The sequence below is a fragment of the Hemiscyllium ocellatum genome, chromosome 15 (assembly GCF_020745735.1).
Source record: "Hemiscyllium ocellatum isolate sHemOce1 chromosome 15, sHemOce1.pat.X.cur, whole genome shotgun sequence".
Classification (NCBI taxonomy): Eukaryota; Metazoa; Chordata; class Chondrichthyes; order Orectolobiformes; family Hemiscylliidae; genus Hemiscyllium; species Hemiscyllium ocellatum.
This window is the reverse complement of record NC_083415.1, coordinates 9823815-9845723: the sequence shown is the minus strand read 5'-3', so window position 1 is coordinate 9845723 and position 21909 is coordinate 9823815. Positions and strand designations below refer to the sequence as shown.

Below are 21909 nucleotides of genomic sequence, written 5' to 3'. Positions count from 1 at the left end.
GCTGGCAAGGCCATCATTTATTTCTCATTCCGCCCCCCCCCCTTTCCAAGTACCCTCAAGAAGGTGATGGTGAATTCAACTGCAAAAAACACGGTGCAGGTACATTCAAGGTGTTGCTAGGCAGAGATTTCCAGGACTGAGCAGCAGCAACAATGTCTTGGGATTACCTGTTGCTGGTAAAGGCATTACACAAAAAGCAAGTTGTTTGTTGAGACTGCAGTATAGACTGGCTTTTCATAAATCTGTTGATTCTGAATATCAAAAACTTACGCAGCTCTCCGACTTGCAGGATCTCGCACAACATCTTGGTGAGCTCAATGCTGCTGCGGCCAAAGGGACATTCGTGTTTATCCTCTCGACTGCTGTTCTCGAGGACAATCTGTGGTCAAACATCACGCAACAATGAACAGGACAAGGATAACCTCCTAATGTAGCCAAGGCAGCACCAAATGTTAAAAGAAGCTGGAGTTTATGTTTCCCCCAGAAGCTCTGAACCACTGGAACTATTCTTCCCTTCACTGATGGGTATGTAGTGAAGAGCAATTTCAGCAACATGAACTGGATCTACATTTATTTTTCATCCAGCAATTAATGAGGACATCAGCCAAGATTGTATAAAATGGCAGAGCAGGCTTGAGGGGTTGAACAGCCTCCTGCTGCTCTGAATACTTACATTCAAGTCAAATGGATATAGGGCCAACTTGTCCATTGTTTCCTCATCATATCCCTCATCCCAGGAATCAGTTGAGTGAAGCTCTCTGATCTGCTTCTAACACAATTACTCTAACATAGTAATGCCCTGTACAACAGTAATAAAACTCATCTACTTCCTATTCCATTTGTCTTGCAAGAAACTACAACATTTCATTTACATTCCTCATCACTTGCTGTAACTGCATAACTTATGTTTTGAGATTCATGTGTCAGATCTCTGTACCTCAGTTCTACAATCTCTCTCTGTCCATTTAAACAATATATCGACACATGCACATTTTCTAACAGAAGGCCTGTACAGTTCTGCTCAGTATTTCTGGACTAAACGGGTAACTGCTGAGGCTCCTGTAGTGCAGATGATTTTGGAAAGTGGAGGTTGGATGTTGGATATTGTGCCCACCAACACCCCATCCCACCCCCGATCAAGTAGCACTCGCAAGGATCAGTAACCGAGCTGCCAGCTGTGGAATTGTACCCAGCAACAAAAAACAAATCAGCAAAATGCTGGACAGGAGCATTCAAACCTGTAAAAGGACAGAGCACGTGTTCTCTCACCCTGATATAGGTGTCCTGGTGAACCTTGGCCAAGTACAGCATGTTGTCAAGTGCAAGCATTCCTGGAGGGGTCTGGGTAAAGTCCATGGCTGGATTGACATGATTCTGTGGGGACAAGAGAGAGGGGATGAAGCAGTGTTACTTACACACCTGGTGAGATACAGGAAACTCAAAAGCTGCAGATGGGACAACTGGGGACCACAACCTCAAATTATGTAGCAACAGAACAAAGTTAGATATTTATTTACCAACCTGTTCATAGACTTGGAATTGAGCCTCCCACCTCAAGAGTAGAACTTAGTTAGGTGCCAAGAATGAGACCCAAATTAATGTATTTCAGGTGGACAAGCAATTTCCTAAAGTGTGTGGTCCTTCTCAATTTTTTTTTGCACAGGAATTTAAGGGACCCAACCCATTCACAGCCTATGCACAACTCTCAGATTGCTACACTGGCTGTGCAACTTTGAGGGAACATTAACAGGAGGTAGTTCTTTTCTACATGTAGAACCTGCTGCCAATTCACTGAATTCCTCCAAGCGAGCTGCAAGTGGTTTGGCCAGGGGGAGAGGTGATCTCATGACAAAGAGACGTTTTATATAATACAAAATTGGGGCCAGACTGGATCTGGCACTATTTAGGATTACGAATGTTGGCAAAGAATTTCTTTTGGCATCTCAACTGACTGGCAGCTTTGAACACAGCTTGTATAGGAGGGGCTGGCTGCACAAGTGGCTCTGTTGCTTTCTGTATTTCTATTGAAGAACTGCTAGATGTTCAGAATGAATTAGAATTCGTAGTGGAAGTTATAATGCAGCAAACTTTGTTTAAACCGGCACCCTCAATAAATTGGCAAAATTAAGTATTGCGAAGTCTGCATTTTAAAGCTGTAAACAAAGTTTAACTGTGACATGTATACACCTTGCATTATATTCCCATTACTTATTGTGTGTTTTTACACTGATTTTAAGAGGTGTGACAATAATTTTACATAGATGCTTTGAGGGATGCTGGTGTCTCAAAAGGTATGCTTGATCAGGGTTTACCATGGTTATATGGACCTCTTGATTGTCCAGAATAATGATCAACTGGCACACCTCTAGTCCGATAGGTGCTGGTTAAGAAAAAGTTTGCTGTACTTCAGGAGCAAACAGAAATAAAGCTTCTATCTCATGTCTGTAAACTGGCATTCATAAGAATATGTGAATCTAATCCAATATTCTTATCAGAGTGATAGGCTGCATATTTGCTCTGGTTTCCTTAATGCCCCAGGAAATGAATCCATAACAGCTGGTGAGCCAGACAGGCTGCTGGAAAACACTGACTTGCAAGAAGATGGGCAAGTCTTGACTGGGATTGCTGCTCCCCCCGATAGCAAAAAGAGACTGGCAATTCTAACTAAGATCCCACTAGGGCTGTTCAAACCAGTGAGGCCTACACTGACAGTGGGACTGGAAGAAGAGAAAATTGGAAGCGGGAAGAATAAAGGAAATGTAGGAATCAGCACCAGCTCAGTACCGTGAGCGTGAAATGCTAAATTCTTACACCAAATCAGCAACGTAAAATATAAATCTGAGCAGTGAGAATGGTAGAGATAAAGTGAAACAGGATAAAAGCCACACATGACCCTAGGACAAGATTCAACAGACCCGTCCACTGGCACATTTCCAATTTACATGCAGCATAGTGCCCAATAAGAAGGTCTGTCTGTATTGCTCACAAGACAAAACTTTTCACTGTGCCTTAGTACACGTGACAATAAATTCAATTCAATTCAATTCGGGAATGCCAATTCCTCTGGTGCCCTGGATTTGGAAAGCATACTGTGTCAACACTACTTTACACCAAACAAGAGCTTTTGCCACCTTGAACCTTACTCTTGGTAACACAGGATTCCAGGACATTTATACCTTGGGGTCATTTGCACACAGAATTGAGACAGTGGCATCATAGTGAGACTCTGCCCATGTTTACCAATAAACCACCTTCCCCCACCCCGTCTGTCTGTGCAAAGTCTCTATTTTCAAATACCAAGACTCTATTTTCTCAGATTGTTCGAAAGGAAATTTGTTTAGTCATTCTTGCATTTCAGCGACAAGAGAATTTAGACGATCATGTGATGACAGACATTTCTACTGTAAATTCTCATTAAAGAGAGTTCTCGATTACTAGATTACACAATGCTGCCTGCACCTACCACGAACCCCAGCATTTTATAATCCCTCGTGTACATGGCTTTCCGCTTCTCCAGATTGCTGCTGCTGTTTGGATCAGATTCAGCATCAAAGGCAACTCTTCGCAGTTCAAATATGATATCCCTTTGTGCCTGTGACAAACAGAAGGAAGGATTAAGAATGATCAACATGAATCTCCAATCTGGATATACCATTCCCATTCCTGAAACACAGAAGGTCAGCTATCATATCAGCTAAAGGTGTGACTACACAGAACACTTACCACAAGGTTAGAGATTTTGGGTTGTAATATAGAGATGGGCTAGACCAAGATCTAATTAAAATGTTCAAAATTATGATGTAGTTTGATCAGGAAGAACCTAGTCCCTTTGGTTGAGGGGTCTATAACCAGGATTTACAACAAATGCAAGGAGGTTAGAGGGAATTTGAGGGCAATCTTTCCAGATGGAAGTCAGCAGAGATCTGGGACCCATAATCCAAAGGTTGTTGGAAGGGAGAAAGCAACATTCATCATTGAAGAAGTAGTTGGATATGTATTTGAGGTGCTGTCAAGCACAAGATTATGAACCAAGAGCTGGAATGTGGATTTAGGCTGGTGACTACTTGTGGGCTGAATGGCCTCCTTCCAAGCTGCAAATTTCTATCATTTTACATTTCAGAAATTAAGATTACTGTACTCTCCTGACTGTGTAACCAACAACACTTCTGATGGAATCAAATTTAAACTATACATACAAACAGATCTGATCAGGGTGAGCAAGAGGATAAGGGCATAACAACCAGGAGGAGGAGCTGGCAATTCAGCCCCCCTGCCATTTGATACAATCGTGGCTGATCTCATCTCAGCTTTAACTCCACTTTCTCTACCCTGCTGTCCACAATCATTCAACCTATTACTCATTAAAAATCTACCTTTGCCTCAAATTTACTCAGTGTCCCAGCATCCACTGCACTCAGGTATGAATTCCACAGATTCATGACCTTTGAAAGAAGTAATTTCTAGGGTCAGACATGATCCTGGTCAGAGGGACGACAGGCTAAGACCTGGATTACCAGTAAATGTTCACTCTTAGCTCCCAAATAACATTGATTATCTGAAAGCTAGAGTGTGCCAAGGATGTTACTCTGCAGTAATAGATTTTGAAGCATGTACAGACACATATGAAAGATTTCCTTTGCTGGCATTTTGCAGCTAGGTACCACAATGTTATTAGATTAGATTAGATTAGATTAGACTTACAGTGTGGAAACAGGCCCTTCGGCCCAACAAGTCCACACCGACCCGCCGAAGCGCAACCCACCCATACCCCTTACCTAACACTACGGGCAATTTAGCATGGCCAATTCACCTGACCCGCACATCTTTGGACTGTGGGAGGAAACTGGAGCACCCGGAGGAAACCCACGCAGACACAGGGAGAATGTGCAAACTCCACACAGTCAGTCGCCTGAGTCGGGAATTGAACCCAGGTCTCTGGCACTGTGAGGCAGCAATGCTAACTCTCTGCCCAATCTATTGGCCATTAAGAGAACAATGTGAAAAGCTGGATACCACAGAGGCTGGAAAGGGTAAATAAAGAGCTAAGATTAGTTAGGAACCTGTGACTAAGTTTGGCTTTTTTCAGAGGAAAGACCAAGGGAGCGATGAGCATGACAGCATTTGAAGTCCTGCCCATGACAGAGGTGAGGGTAGGAGGCAGTGCAATAATATTACATTCTGACACATCAAGTTAGAGGGTGTCTGTTAGTCACATGACACAATAAGTTGAACCAAGTGCGAAAGCAAAGAAAAGACCATTTAACTCTATGAGCTCCCCAGGTCTGCCTGGTCACAACGTCATGTGTCCCATAGTCAGTTAAGTTATAGCATCAAGCCTGACTTCAGGACTTCAGTACACAATTCAGATTGGAATTCAATGCAGAACTGAGAGAGTGCTACACTGAGGAGGTGCTGCTTATCAGATGAGACATTAAACTGAAAGAGGAAAATAAAATGGAAGAAAGTGACTAGTAACTAAATAATAATTAAACCAATCACTAACTTGATCCTGAGGGTCCATCTTGGTCATCATCCTCTCCTCTAGAAGGTTAAAGGTCAGAACCTGAAGGACATACAGCTGATGGGCCATTTCTGTTTTGATTGGACGGTTTCCTCGAATAATGTGCTATAAAACAAAGACAGCAAGCATATTCATTGTACATGGATATTTGGAAAAGACTGTTCAAGCGATAAAAGCCTGGACCTGTTATTCTATCAGGCAAAGGTTCTGTACGTTGTTAAAGTCAACTTTAAACCTATTAAAAATCACATGAGACCAGGTTATAGACCAACAGGTTTACTTGTAAGGACAAGCTTCCGAAGCGCTGCTCCTTCATCAGGTAGCTAGTGGAATAGGATCATAAGACACAGAATTTATAGCAAAAGATTATAGTGTCATATAACTGATGCAATATATTGAACAAACCTAGATTGTTGTTAAATCTTTCACCTTTTAGGAAGGGTTGCAGGTTTTGATTAATTAATTTGTGAATCCCAGAACTTCTTTTAAGTCACATTCCCGAGATAAGTTATCCGCCCAAGTCCAATACCAGCACCTCTACATTATTCCTGTTAGGAAGCAGAGCCAAGCTGGTTTTTACTCAACGAGCTATACATTTTAACATGCATTCACTCTCAGGATGTCACTGGAAAGGTGACCATGTATTGCCCTTCCCTAATTGTCTAAGATGCTGGAGATTAGAGTCAAGTTTAGAGTAATGCTAGAAAAACACAGCAGGTCAGGCAGCATCCGAGGAGCAGGAAAATCGATGTTTTGGGCAAAAGCCATCCTGCTCCTCAGATGCTGCCCGATCTGCTGTGCTTTTCCAGCACCACTCTAATCTTGACTGAGATTTGAAATAACTGGATAACTTGCAGAGCTATTTCAGAGGGAACAGTTAAGAATTAATCACTTTGATAGGGGACTGGAGTCATAGATAGGCCCAGAATAAGTGGAAAAAAGACAAATTTGATAGTGAACCAAAGTCAGGGTAACTTTTACAGTCACCAGCTTCTTATCTAAAAATTAAATTGAAATTTTCAAACCAGGATTTAAACACATCCCCCGCCCAGCCATTACCATCAAGAAAGGCAATCAATGAAGAGTATCGAGGGACTTGCCAGGAGCAGTACCAGGCATTAGGCATCAATCTATTGAAGCTATAAAATAAGACTATTTGTATGTCAAACAGTGTAAGCGGCAGGTCCCCATCAGTCTACTCTCACTCACGAGTCAAGTGATGGAAAGTACCATCAGTAACGTCAAGCAGCTCTTGCTTAGTAGTAACCTGCCCAATGGCACTTACTTTGGGATTTGCCAAAGGCATTCAGCCCTGACCCCATTACAGCCTTGATTCAAACATGGATGAAAGAGCTGAATTCCAGAAGTAAAATGAGAGTGACAGCCCTTCACATCATGGCTGCATTCATCCAAGTGAGGAATCAAGGAGCCCTAGCAAAACAGAAATCAATGGAAATCAGGAGGAGCACAATTTGCTGGGTGGAATTGAATTGAATTGAATTTATTGTCACATGTACCAAGGCACAGTGAAAAGCTTTGTCTTGCAAGCAATACAGGTAGATCACGGAGTTAAATAGCATAGATAAATAAATAATAGGTAAACAGCAGCAAAACAAAAACACAGATTCAGGTAAATGCTAAAAGTTTGAGTGTCCATTCAGTATTCTAACAACAGTAGGGTAGAAACGGTTTTTAAACCACCTGGTGCGTGTGTTCAGGCTTCTGTACCTTCTCCCTGATGGTAGAGGTTGTAGAAAAGCATTGCTAGGGTGGGATGGATCTTTGAGAATGCTGGTGGCCTTTCCTTGACAGCGGGCCTGGTAGATGGATTCTATATGCATAATGGAGTCATACTGGGCACAAAAGGAAGATAGTTGTGATTGTTGGAGGTCAGTCATCACAGCTCCAGGACATCTCCACAGGAGTTCCTCAGGGTAGTTTCTTCAGCCCAATCATCTCCAGCTGCTTCAAATGACCAGAAATGGGGACGTTTGGTGATGATTGCACAACATTCAGCACTATTTGTGACCCCTCAGGTACTGAAGCAGTCAGTGTCTAAATACCACAAGACCTGATTTGGGCTGATAACTGGCAATTAACACTCCTGCCACATGTCAGACAAGGTCCACCTCCAACAAAAACAAAAACTATCTGCCATTGACAGTCAATGCATTACCATCACTGAATCTCATAAAGCATCATTCTGGGGCTTATCAGTAACCAGATGCTAAACTGGACTTGCCGTGTAAATATGGTGGTACAAGAACAGGTTAGAGGCAAGTAACTAACCTCCCAATGCTTGTTCACCACTTACAAGTCATAATTCACAATATTTCGCACTTGCCTAGATTAGTGCAGCTCCAATAATACTTGAGAGTTTATGAATTCAAAAATTCATTAGATATAGGAGCAAAATTAGGCTATTTGGTCCATCAAATCAGCTCCGCCATTCGATCATGGCTGATATGCTCCTCAGGAGAAAGTGATGACTGCAGATGTTGGAGATCAGAGTCGAAAAGTATGGTGCTGGAAAAGCACAGCAGGCCAGGCAGCATCCAAGCAGCAGGAGAATCAACATTTCAAGAATAAGCCCTTCAATCAAGTCCTTCCTGATGAAGGGCTTATGCTCGAAACGCCGATTCGCCTGCTCCTCCTTCATCAGCACCACACTTTTTGACTCTGATAAGCTCCTCACCCCCATTTTGCTGCCTTCTTTCCATATCCTCCAACCCATTAACAATTAAAAATCTGTCCAACTCCTCCTTAAATTTACTCACTGTCCCAGCATCCACTGCACTTTGGGGGAGTGAATTCCACAGATTCACAATCCTTTGGGAGAAGTAGTTTCTCCTCAAGTTTGTTTTAAATTTGCTACCCCTTATCCTGAGACTGTGACCGCTCGTCCTAGAATGACGCACAGGAGGAAGCACCTGCTCCATGTCTATTTTATCCACATCTTTTATCATCTTGAACGCCTCAATTTGATCTCCCCTCATTCTTCTAAATTCCAGCGAGTATCGGCCTAAACTGTTCAATCTCTCTTCAAACTACAAGCCCATCATCTATGGGATCAATCTTGTGAACCTCCTCTGAACTGCCTCCAATGCCACTACATCTTTCCTTAAATAAGGAGACCAAAATTGTGCACAATACTCCAGGTGTGTTCTCATCAATACCTTGTATAGTTGCAACAATACTTTCTTATCTTTATATTCTATTCCTTTAGCTATAAAAGCCAATTTTCCATTCGCTTCCTTTACTATCTCTACCTGCTTGCTATTTTTATGTTACTCATGAATGAGGACACCCCGATCCCTCTGTACCGGAACACCCCGAAGTCTCTTCCCATTTTTTTGACCAAAATGAATGATCTCACACTTATCCACATTAAACTCCATCTACCACATTTTGGCCCACGCTCCTAATCTATCTATATCCATTTGTAAGGTTCATACCTCCTCATTGCAATTTACCATCCTGCCTATTTTTGTGTCATCTGCAAACTTGGCTATAGAGCTTTCTATGAGAAAGTGAGGACTGAAGATGCTGGAGATCAGAGCTGAAAATGTGTTGCTGGAAAAGTGCAGCAGGTCAGGCAACATCCAAGGAGCAGGAGAATCGACATTTCGGGCATGAGCCCTTCTTCAGGAATGAGGAAATTGTGTCCAGCAGGCTAAGATAAAAGGTAGAGAGGAGGGACTTGGGGGAGGGGCGTTGGAAATGCGATAGGTGGAAGGAGGTCAAGGTGAGGGTGATAGGCCGGAGTGGGGTGGGGGCGGAGAGGTCAGGAAGAAGATTGCAGGTTAGGGAGGCGGTGCTGAGTTCAAGGGATTTGACTGAGACAAGGTGGGGGGAGGGGAAATGAGGAAACTAGAGAAATCTGAGTTCATCCCTTGTGGTTGGAGGGTTCCTAGGCGGAAGATGAGGCACTCTTCCTCCAGCCGTCGTGTTGCTATGGTCTGGTGATGGAGGAGTCCAAGGGCCTGGATGTCCTTGGTGGAGTGGGAGGGGGAGTTGAAGTGTTGAGCCACGGGGTGGTTGGGTAGGTTGGTCCGGGTGTCCCAGAGGTGTTCTCTGAAACGCTCCGCAAGTAGGCGGCCTGTCTCCCCAATATAGAGGAGGCCACATCGGGTGCAGTGGATGCACTAAATTGTGTGTGTGGAGGTGCAGGTGAATTTGTAGCAGATATGGAAGGATCCCTTGGGGCCTTGGAGGGAAGTCAGGGGGGTGGTGTGGGCAAAAGTTTTGCATTTCTTGCGGTTGCAGGGGAAGGTGCCGGGAGTGGAGGTTGGGTTGATGGGGGGTGTGGACCTGACGAGGGAGTCACAGAGGGAGTGGTCTTTTCGGAATGCTGATAGGGGAGGGGAGGGAAATATATCTCTGGTGGTGGGGTCTGTTTGGAGGTGGCGGAAATGACGACGGATGATACAATGTATATGGAGGTTGGTGGGGTGGTAGGTGAGGACCAGTGGGGTTCTGTCCTGGTGACAATTGCAGGGGCGGGGCTCAAGGGCGGAAGAGCAGGAAGTGGAGGAGATGCGGTGGAGGGCATCGTCGATCACGTCTGGGGGGAAATTGCGGTCTTTGAAGAAGGAGGCCATTTGGGTTGTATAATATTTGAACTGGTCCTCCTGGGAGCAGATGCGGCGGAGACGATAGAATTGGGAGTATGGGATGGCGTTTTACAGGAGGCAGGGTGGGAGGAGGTGTAATCTAGGTAGCTGTGGGAGTCGGTTGGTTTATAGTAAATGTCCGTGTTGATTTGGCCGCCCGAGATAGAAATGGAAAGGTCTAGGAAGGGGAGGGAGGAATCTGAGATGGTCCAGTTAAACTTGAGGTCGGGGTGGAAGGTGTTGGTAAAGTGGATGAACTGTTCAACCTCCTCATGGGAGCACGAGGCAGCGCTAATACAGTCATCGATGTAGCGGAGGAAAAGGTGGAGGGTGGTGCTAGTGTAGCTGTGGAAGATGGACTGTTCCACATATCCTACGAAGAGGCAGGCATAGCTGGGGCCCATGCGGGTGCCCATGGCTACTCCTTTGGTTTGGAGGAAGTGGGAGGTTGGAAAGAGAAGTTGTTCAGGGTGAGGACCAGTTCAGTCAGTCGAAGGAGGGTGTCAGTGGAAGGGTACTGTTGGTACGGCGGGAAAGGAAGAAGCGGAGGGCTTTGAGGCCTTTGTGATGGGGGATGGAGGTGTACAGGGACCGGATGTCAATGGTGGAGATAAGGTGTTGGGGACCGGGGAAGCGAAAATCATGGAGGAGGTGGAGGGCATGGGTGGTGTCCCGAGCATAGGTGGGGAGTTCTTGGACTAAGGGGGAACAGGACCGTGTTGAGGTATGCGGAGATGAGTTCGGTGGGGCAGGAGCAGGCTGAGACAATGGGTCAGCTGGGGCAGTCAGGTTTGTGAATTTTGGGCAGGAGGTAGAAACGGGCGGTGCGGGGTTGAGGGTCTATGAGGTTGGAGGCGGTGGATGGGAGATCCCCTGAGGTGATGAGATTATGGATGGTCTGGGAGATGATGGTTTGATGGTGGGAGGTGGGGGTCATGGTCAAGGGGGCAGTAGGAAGAGGTGTCCGCGAGCTGGCATTTAGCCTCAGAGGTGTAAAGGTCGGTGCGCCGAACTACTACCGCACCTCCCTTGTCTACAGGTTTGATAGTGAGGTTGGGGTTGGAGCGGAGGGAGTGGAGGGCTGCAGGTTCCGATGGTGAGAGGTTGGAGTGGGTGAGAGGGGTGGAGAGGTTGAGGCGGTTAATGTCGTGGCGGTAGTTGGCTAGATAGAGATCGAGGGCGGGTAAGAGGCCAGCACGGGGTGTCCAGGTGGATGGGGTGTGTTGGAGGCGGGAGAAGGGATCGTCAGAGGGTGGGCGGGAGTCCTGGTTGAAGAAGTAGGCGCGGAGGCGAAAGCGTTGGAAAAATTGTTCGATGTCTCGCCGCGTGTTGAACTCGTTAATCCGAGAGCGTAGGGGAATGAAGGTGAGGCCTCTACTGAGGACTGATCTTTCATCCTCAGAGATGGGGAGGTCTGGGGGGATGGTGAAAACACAGCAGGGCTGGGAACTGGAAGTGGGGGCGGGGACGGAGATCGGTATGGGGGCGGGGTTGGGCATGGTGACGGAGATCGGCGTGGGGGCGGGGTTAGGCATAGTGACGGAGATCGGCGTGGGGGCGGGGTTAGGCATGGTGACGGAGATCGGCGTGGGGGCGGGGTTAGGCATGGTGACGGAGATCGGCGTGGGGGCGGGGTTAGGCATGGTGACGGAGATCGGCGTGGGGGCGGGGTTAGGCATAGTGACGGAGATCGGCGAGGGGGTGGAGACGTATGCGGCGTGATGGTTGTGCAGGTTAGTGATGTCACTGGGGGCAGAAATGGCTGCAGCAACGGCAACCCAGGGGGCGGAAGTGGCTGTGGCGACAACAGAAATGGTGTTATTCCCGATAGCCGTGGCCCCCGCGGAGGCCGCGAACCTGTCAGTGATGGTCTTCCTGGCGATCGTGGAGGCGGTTGTCTGGGCAGCGAACGCGGAGGCTGCAAGGTCAGTTGGGGCGGAAGTGACGTCATGGTCGGTGGCGGCGGTTGCTGCTGCGGGCGCTGTAGCGGCCGCGTGATTAATGGCGCCCGACGGATTTCGGAGGCCGATGGAAGATTCTGGAACAGTTGAGGAACCCAGAGTATGGGGGTAAGTACATGAAAGGTTTTGGTACTTACTGTCTTTAATTTCCGATATGGCTAGGAAGAACTGTTTGTTTAGTGTATGGATTCTTCTATGGATGAAGAACAGTAGAGGTCCTTTACAAGTTTGAGAGTGTTGTCCTGAGCTGAGGTAGGTCTAATTGCAGGGAATGTAGGTAGCGGCGCATGGCTGCAAGCATGGAGCGGAGGATCCGGAGGGGGGTCTGTTTCTGGAGGCTTCGGATTTGTTGTAGGTACTGGTTGTCCTGGTTGGGTCCAAATTTTGTTGGTCTGAACATAGTCCGGAGTCCGTGCGGGGTCAGTCGGTTCCGTAGACAGGTACTGAGGAATGAGATGTGGCTGTGGTAGCGAGTCTGTTTGAGGACGTGGCTGAAGAGCTTCTGTACAGAGGGGATGACCTGGGGGGTGCAGTGAGAGAGGGACTCATTGAAATCCTTGTAGAGGGAGGAAGAGAGCTTCTTCAAGGAAGGCATCCTTGCAAGAGGATTCGCAGTAGGTTAAAATCCTCGAGGAGAAAGTGAGGACTGCAGATGCTGGAGATCAGAGCCTTCTGTCCCTGTATTGACACCATATAGGCCAAAACATCCAACTTGATTGATACTATATCTACAAATATTTGCTTCCTCCACTGACAACACTTGGCAGCAGCAGTGTGGACCATCTACAAGATGTTCTGTAGGAATTCACCAAGCTTCTCAGACAGCACCTTCCAAACACACAGCAACTACCAATGAGAAGGACAAGGGCAGCAGATAAATGGGAAATCCACACCAGCAAGTTCCCCTCCAAATCGCTCTTTTCAATCATTTCCAACTTGGAGATATCATCATTCCTTCAGTGTCACTGAGTCAAGATCCTGGGATGTCCTCCCTCCCTGACAGCATTGTGGGTCTATCTCTACCCCAATGACTATAGCAGCTCAAGAAGGCAGCTCATCACCACTTTCTCAAGCAGCAGTCATTTGTGGGCGGCACGGTGGCACAGTGGTTAGCACTGCTGTCTCACAGTGCCTGAGACCCGGGTTCAATTCCTGACTCAGGCGACTGACTGTGTGGAGTTTGCACGTTCTCCCCGTGTCTGCGTGGGTTTCCTCCGGGTGCTCCGGTTTCCTCCCACAGTCCAAAGATGTGCAGGTCAGGTGAATTGGCCATGCTAAATTGCCCGTAGTGTTAGGTAAGGGGTAAATATAGGGGTATGGGTGGGTTGCGCTTCGGCGGGTTGGTGTGGACTTGTTGGGCCGAAGGGCCTGTTTCCACACTAAGTAATTTAATCGAATATGTAGAACAGAGCAGTACAGGCCCTTCGGTTCTCAATGTTGTGCTGACCTATTTGTTGTTGTTGTGTCGCCATAGCTTTACCAGACCATAGGAGATCATTAGAGAGAGAAGCGACTGATGGTGATTTAACCTGAGGGCCACCAAACCTCAAGCGAGGGAGGGGGTTGAGAAGGAGAGCCCATCATAGTAACGTCAAACCGGTGATGGGAATTGAATCCACGCTGTTGGCATCACTCTGCTCTGTAAACCAACAATCCAGCCAACTAAGGTAAACCAATTCCTGCTGCCCTTTTATCTTACTCTAAGATCAAACTAACCTACATACCTTACATTTTACTATCATCCATGTGCCTATCCAAGAGTCGCTTAAATGTATCTGACTCTACTATAGGGATGGACAACAAATGCTGGCCCAGTCAATGATGCCTACATCCCATGAAAGAATTACCTGAATTAGGAACCAGCTCTATGACCACAACACTGGATTACCTTTCCAAAATAAAAAGTTCCACATTACTTCATGAGTCAAAAGACTCCCCCTTTTGCTACAGACATGGTTATGTATAAGATGCAGTGGTTTTCTTGGAAGGGGAAATGATTTTAAATTTAATTTACAAAAAAAAGCTATTGAATGTTTCAGAGTTCCAAATAAACATGTTGGACTATAACCTGGTGTTGTATGATTTTTAACTTTGTACACCCCGGTCCAACACCACCAAGTCAGAGCTTCGGGTCTTTGTTGTACTTACGTTTAAAATTATGGACCTCAGCTGCTTCTGTGCCAGGATATTGGACATCTCCTGTGGGAACATAGCAGGACTCAGGTATATTCTTGGCTCAGAAAATGAACACCAACATTAGTTATAAAAGAGCAGAAATTTCTGGAAATACTCAGCAGACTGTGCACCTTCTGAAGTGAGAGAAACAAAGATAAAGGTTTCAGGTCAATACCTGGTCATCAAATGATAACTCTGTTTCTCAGTCCTCAGTTACTAACTGACCTATTGAGCATTTTCTGTTTTCTATTCTCTATTTACAATGTCTGCTTTTGCAGCAATTCCACTTACCTTCTCCTGTCTCAGAACAGACTAACACACCACCTACAGGACACTGTTTATATTGCATTTAAAGGTCATAATGCCTCCGTTCACATGAAGGGCTGTCTGGAATTGGGAATAAATGAGCAGGATTGAGACCATTTAGTCTGCCCTTCATGCAGTGGCTTCAGAACGAGCAACATTTTGTGGGAATAAGTTCCAAATGTCCACTATCTTTTGTATGAAGAATGAAGTGCTCTCTGACAAGAGCCCTGAACAATCCCGCTGTAACTTTAAGATGTGTCAGATAGTTCTGGACTTTCCATTTGAGGAAATAGTTTCCCTCCATCCCATCAAACCCTTCAATAATCTTAATTGCTTGAAATTAAATCACTATGTAGTCTTGCACACTCAAGGTAGTTCAAACTCAGATGATACAACTTCTCCTCACACTTCACTGTTCATTACTGCAGTATCATTCCAGTGAATCTGATTTCACCTTCAAGGGCAATAGATCCTTCCCAAAGTGCAGTGCTACAACTAGGTTAATTAACTAAATGGAGTCCGGTCAGAGCATTTTATAGCTGCAGCACAAATCCCACCAATTTACATTATGGCTTTTAGTGACTTCTTTCCTCACACCTCCAAATTCTCTTTGAACCCCTACTGCCCTTACTTTCTCACCATCTGGAAAGAACTGTATGGGCCTAACCCACCAACCATGCCAATCAGATGCTTGGCTAATGCCACCTGCCGCAGTGGACACTGCTGGAGAGCAGCCCGTCCCTAGTAATGGGAGTCACAGGAGTTGGACACCAAGCTACGTGGAGCGTTTCAGCTGGTTAGCAAGAGGGATGTGGAGAGGGCATGTTTGAGTGATAGCCAGGCAGAGACAATGGTCTTGGATAGATGGGTGGTATGGTGGTAACTCTAATGGGCACAGAGGACCTGCCCTAGGAACTGCCCACCCTCCATCCTGAACCTTGTCTAACAAGAACAATTCCGTTAAAACCACCAACTTCCGAGATAGTGCAGGTCTCCTGTGGTAACAGCTAAAGTGATGTGGAAGCTGGAGGAAGCCCTCAAGTGGTTAATTTGGAATTTATGGACTTCAAGAGGCTCATAGGTAGACAGTTGGGGGGGGAGGAGAGGGAGGAGTGAGGTCTGCAGATCAGAGTCAAGAGTGTGTTGCTGGAAAAGCACAGCTGGTCAGGCAGCATCCGAAGAGCAGGAGAATTGACGTTTCAGGCATAAACCCTTCATCAGGAATGAGACTCAAAGGCAGGCAGGTGGAATGACATCGCCACCTACCTTGTCAAATTTCAGACAGATTCAGTTGGGGGTGGAATCAGCTGTGGGTAGGTCTTGTGTTGGATTTTCCAGGTCCCTCTACTTTCAAACAGATTGGTGAGGGAGCATTACAACCAGCTTCATATTTCTTGGGATGAAAGTGGATGACCTCACATTTGCCCACATTGAAATTCCATCTGCCCCATTCTCACCAATTCACATTAGTCAATCCTCCTTTCCAACTCTATCTCCCTTCTGCACTGCCTGGCTGGACCGCATCAGCAAACTCAGACAGATTGCTCTGTATCCCTCCAACTAATGAGTAGGAAGATGACGCTTAAAGTCCTGTGGGGACCACTGCTGCTTAGAGTACATACACATTACTCCTATTCTCTGTCTCCCATCTCTTAACCAATTCTGTACCCATGTCTGAAATTGCTCCCCAATTCCATATGGTCTCACTTTTATCAAGTCAGTTAATGGGATTGTAGTAAATGGAAGCTCACAGAAAGAACATCCTTACTTTTAAAAAAAAAACTTGTTTGTCACAATCACAGAATTGTTATGTAGAGGCATGTCATTCAGCCCATCAGGTCTGCACCAGCACTCTAAATGACCACCATGACTTGGTGCCATTCTCTTGCCTTTTTTCCCCATACACTTGCATATTCCTTCTATTTTAATAATTATCCAATACTCTGCTGAAAGCCTCAATTGAACCTGGCTCAACACGTTTCCAGTCAGTACATTCCAGACTCTAACTACTCACTTTGTGAAAATGGTTTCTTCTCACATCACATTTGAAAATCACATCGCTTGCAAATCACTTGAAACTGCTCTCTCATTCCTGATCCTTTTACAAGCGAGAGCAATTTCTCTCTATACTCTAACTTCGCATTATTTGGAAACTATCACATCTCCCCTTGGTCTTCATCACTTCAATAAGGACAGTTCCAACCTCTCCAATCATATCCTCCTGAAAGTCTCTCATCCATGGAACTATTCTTGTAAATTTCACATACATTCTCCCCAGTGCGTTCACATCCTTCCTAAATTGAACAATGCACAATACTCTAGGTGAGATCTAACAAGTGTCTTGTGCAAGTTCAACATCACTTCCTTGTTCTTGTACTGTAGACCACTATTAATAAAGCCATGAACACTCTATTCTTTATTAACTTTCATTACCTGACCCGTCACCTTCAATGATCTGTGCACACATATATCCAGGTGCTCCTACACCCCTGTTAAAATTTAACTTTAACTTTTGATGCTTCTCCATGCTCTTCCAACCAAACCACATCACCTCACACTTCCCTGTACTGAACTGCTTCAGCTCCTTAACCAGCCACTCCACCAACTTGTCTACGGTCCTTTGGATTTTTACACTGCCCTCCTCATAGTTTGCAATGCTTCCAAGTTTTGCATTATAGACAAACTTTCAAACTGCCCACTGCACTTTAATATATGTCAGTAAAGGCAAGGGTCCAAATACAGACCTCTGGGAACTCACAACATACCTCCCTCTGTTGTGGTTCTGTTCGCCGAGCTGGGAGTTTTTGTTGCAAACGTTTCATCCCCTTTCTAGGTGACATCTTCAGTGCTTGGGAGCCTCCTGTGAAGCTTCACAGGAGGCTCCCAAGCACTGAAGATGTCACCTAGACAGGGGACAAAACGTTTGCAACAAAAACTCCCAGCTTGGCGAACAGAACCACAACAACGAGCACCCGAGCTACAAATCTTCGTACAAACTTTGAATACCTCCCTGTAGTGGAAAAATATCCATTGATCATTACTCTGTTTCCAATCACTCAGCCACTTGTGCCTCCACATTGCAACTGTCCCTTTTATTCCATGGTCCATAGCTTTTCCCGCAAGTCGGATATGTGGCACAACATCAAAATCCTTCTAGAAAGTAGTGTACACTACACCAACAGCATTACACTTACTGACTCTTACTGTTACTTCTTCAAGAAAGTCCGAAAGTTAACTAAATATGATCTTTAATTTGGAAATTCTGCGGACTCTTCCTGATCAATCTACTTTTCTCCATGGAACTACTAATTCTATCCCTCATAATTATTTCTCGAGGTTTTCTCACAACTGAAGTTAAACTAACTGGCAATCGCTGGGCATATCCTTACTACATTTTTTTTAAACAAAGACATGAGGCTTTCAATTCTCCAAGCATCGGGCACTTCTCCTGCATTAGAGGAGACTGAAGATTATGGCTAGTGCCCCTGCAATTTCCACACTCACTTCAATATCTTTGATGCATCTCACACAGTCATAGAGATGTACAGTATGGAAACAGATCCTTCGGTCCAACCAGTCCATGCTGACCAGATATCCAAGTAAAAAGTGAGGTCTGCAGATGCTGGAGATCAGAGCTGAAAATGTGTTGCTGGTTAAAGCACAGCAGGTTAGGCAGCATCCAAGGAACAGGAAATTCGACGTTTCGGGCCAGAGCCCTTCATCAGGAAACATTCCTGATGAAGGGCTCTGGCCCGAAACGTCAAATTTCCTGTTCCTTGGATGCTGCCTAACCTGCTGTGCTTTGACCAGATATCCAACCCAATCTAGTCCCACCTGCCAGCACCCAGCCCATATCCCTCCAAGTCTTTCCTATTCATGTACCCTCCAAATGCCTCTTAAATGTTGCAATTGTACCAGCCTCCACCACTTCCTCTGGCAGCTCATTCCATACACGTACCACCCTCTGTGTGAAAAAGTTGCCCCGTAGGTCTCTTTTATATCTTTCCCCTCTCACCCTAAACCTATGCCCTCTAGTTCTGGACTCCCCAACCACAGGGAAAAGACTTTGCCTATTTACCCTATCCATGTCCCTCATAATTTTGTAAACCTCTATAAGGTCACCCCTCAGCCCCCCACACTCCAGGGAAAACAGCCCCAGACTGTTCAGCCTCTCCCTATAGCTCAGATCCTCCAACCCTGGCAACATGCTTGCAAATCTTTTCTCAACCCTTTCAAGCTTCACAACATCTTTCCGATAAGAAGGAGACCATAATTGCATGCAGTATTCCAACAGTGGCCTAACCAATGTCCTGTACTCAATACTCTGACCAATAAAGGAAAGCATACCAAACGCCTTCTTCACTATCCTATCTACCTGCGACTCCACTTTCAAGGAGCTATGAACCTGCACTCCAAGGTCTCTTTGTTCAGCAACACTCCCTAGGACCTTACCGTTAAGTGTATAAGTTCTGCTAAGATTTGCTTCCCAAAATGCAGCACCTCGCATTTATCTGAATTAAACACCATCTGCCACTTTTTAGCCCATTGGCCCATCTGGTCAAGATCCTGTTGTTAATTTTAAGTATCCACACTCAATCCAACACTTCTTCCTCTTCAAGTCACCAGGGCTACGGTAGCATCGACCTTCTTGGTAAAGACAGGTACAAAGTATTCTTTTAACTCTTTGTGGGCGGCACGGTGGCACAGTGGTTAGCACTGCTGCCTCACAGCGCCAGAGACCCAGGTTCATTTCCCGCCTCAGGCGACTGACTGTGTGGAGTTTGCACGTTCTCCCCGTGTCTGCGTGGGTTTCCTCCGGGTGCTCCGGTTTCCTCCCACAGTCCAAAGATGTGCGGGTCAGGTGAATTGGCCATGCTAAATTGCCCGTAGTGTTAGGTAAGGGGTAAATGTAGGTGGGTTGCGCTTCGGTGGGTCGGTGTGGACTTGATGGGCCGAAGGGCCTGTTTCCACACTGTAAGTAATCTAAACTCCTCAGCGTTGCCCCCTGCAGCCATGTGCAAGTCATCTTTTTGGTCTCAAATTGCTTTCCTATTTGCTACTCGGTTACTATTTATATGCAAGTTTGGGATTTCCTTTCTGTTGGCTGCCAGTCTTTTCTCAATTTATCTTTGCTTCTCTAATATGCTTTCTCACCTCCCACTGGTATCTTCAATAGTCCTCTCGGTTCTCAACTATATTTTTACCTGACATTTATCACAAATACAATGTTCTCTCCTTTATCTTCATTTCTATCTCCTTTGTCAGCGTCAGAGCTCTGAATTGATTTGTCCTATCTTTCCCCTTTGATGGACTATACCTTGTCAGTATCTCATCCAAATTTTCTTTGAAGCCCCACAATTCTTCAGTTGCTGTTTTTCCCACTAACACCTTGCACCAGTCAACCCTGGGAGAAAGTGAGCACTGCAGATGCTGGAGATCAGAGTTGAGAGGGTAATGCTGGAGAAGCACAGCAGGGCAGGCAGCCTCCAAGGAGCAGGAGCATTGAAGTTTTGGGCATAAGTCCTTCCAGTCAAAGCAGTCAAGCTCTGCTTTTGTCCCATTGAAGTCTGCTCTCTGAAAACTGACTTGTCATATTCTGGATTTTTAATACTATTCTGAAAATGGGTCATTGGACCCGAAATGTCGACTCTACATTCTCTCCACAGATGCTGTTAGATATATCAAGCTTCTCCAGCAATTTCTGGTTATGTTTTAGATTTCCAGCAGCTGCATTTCATATTTTTATTTCCGTTTAAATGCAGTCTGCCATTGTGGAATGGGTCTCTTTTGCACCAGACTGGATAGAAAATGTTAAATGTTTTAGTCAGTATTGGCATTGTCACACAGTCTCAAGCATTGGTCTGCAGACATGCTAATTGCTCCACAAAGCCTGGTGGGATTTAAAGATAGTATATGACACGTACAGGAGGTCATTTGACTTGTTGCAGCTTTTTGAGTCAACAATCCTACTCATTACTCTGCAGCCATAAAAAAAAATCCCTTTTGACTACCTAATCCAAGATGGAGGACAGTAAACATTTCTGGCTTTAACAGCCGCTCCTTTTTTGAGGTATTTTAGGTGCTGGAGTCGATTTCCTTGAATTCCAGGAGCAGCAATTACTGTTTTATATGTTGTTACAAAAACAAGTCAAAACAATGGCAATTTTAAAAGGGACAGGAACAGGCAAAGGCAGTACATGGTCAGGTCAGTGCAGGAGGGAGAGAGAGAGAGAGAGACCCACGCTGCTCCCTCACACAGCAGTGAACCTATGCAGTTACTGCCTTTGCTGTTGAATTCATTTTGCACTGGACATCGGAGTGCATCTGGGAAAATTAACAAACAGTGAAATTCACAGCGGACCTTGGAGGAACCCGGTTGGGAGACGTCACAGCACAGAGACAGATAAGTGAAGGTTTAAGTATAGCCTTGCTGTAAATCTACAAAAGTGAGTAGAGCGGGTTTTTTATGGATTATATGTTTTATTTGAGATATGTCTCTTGATTAAACTTAACAATACGAGCCATAAGTATTAAGTTAGCCTGGAACAGTATTTTGCAGAGGAATAAAACAGTGCTATTTTCTTGATCTGCAGATTGGAAGAAGCTAAAATGGCCCTTAGTAGAGTGATATACTCTTTTTGTCAGATGTGGGAGTTTAGGGAAAGTTTACGTGTTACTGAGGATTACATCTGCATTAAATGCCGTTGGTTGCGAATCCAATCAGATTGAATGGATCGGTTGGAGCGACAGTTGGAGGCAATGAGGCATTTACAAGAGCAAGAGGGTGTGATGGATGGCAATTATAGGAAGGGAGAACAGTCACAGGTACAGTCAAGTAGATGGGTTTGCGCAGGAAAGATAGGAGGGGTAAGCAGGTAGTGCAGGAGTGTCCTGTGGCTATCCCCATCTCAAACAAGTGTGCTGTTTTGGAAAATGTAGGGGGTGATGGATACTCAGGGAGATTTAGCATGAACAGCCAAGTTTCTGGTATCGAGACAGACTCTAATGCAATGAAGGGTACATCGGGTTCCAAGAGATCGATTGTGTTAGAGGACTCTCTAGTTCGAGGCACAGACAGATGTTTCTGTGGCCAGCAGCAAAAAATCTGAATGGTGTGTTGCCTCCCTGGGGCCAGGATCAAGGATGTCTCAGAGTGGGTGCAGAATGTTCTCAAAGAGAAGAGGGACCAGCAGGAGGTCATTGTACACATTGGAACCAATGACACAGGAAGGGAAAAGGATGAGATTTTGAAGGGAGAATATAGAGAGGCAGGAATTTAAAAAGGAGGCCCTTGAGAGTAGTAATATCTGGATTACTCCCGGTGCTATGAGCT

General features: G+C 45.5%; 1 protein-coding gene across 1 annotated transcript in view; it reads right to left on the bottom strand.

Moving 5' to 3' along the window:
- Positions 1-21909, bottom strand: part of LOC132822882 (engulfment and cell motility protein 2) — a 193511-nt gene that overhangs the window by 53470 nt on the left and 118132 nt on the right. Inside the window, exons 10-14 of the mRNA XM_060836266.1 lie at positions 14244-14294; positions 5504-5626; positions 3464-3592; positions 1270-1374; positions 271-379 (exon numbers count right to left, since the gene is read on the bottom strand). Of these exons, the coding sequence (XP_060692249.1) occupies positions 271-379; positions 1270-1374; positions 3464-3592; positions 5504-5626; positions 14244-14294 (517 nt within the window). The remainder of the gene's footprint in view (positions 1-270; positions 380-1269; positions 1375-3463; positions 3593-5503; positions 5627-14243; positions 14295-21909) is intronic.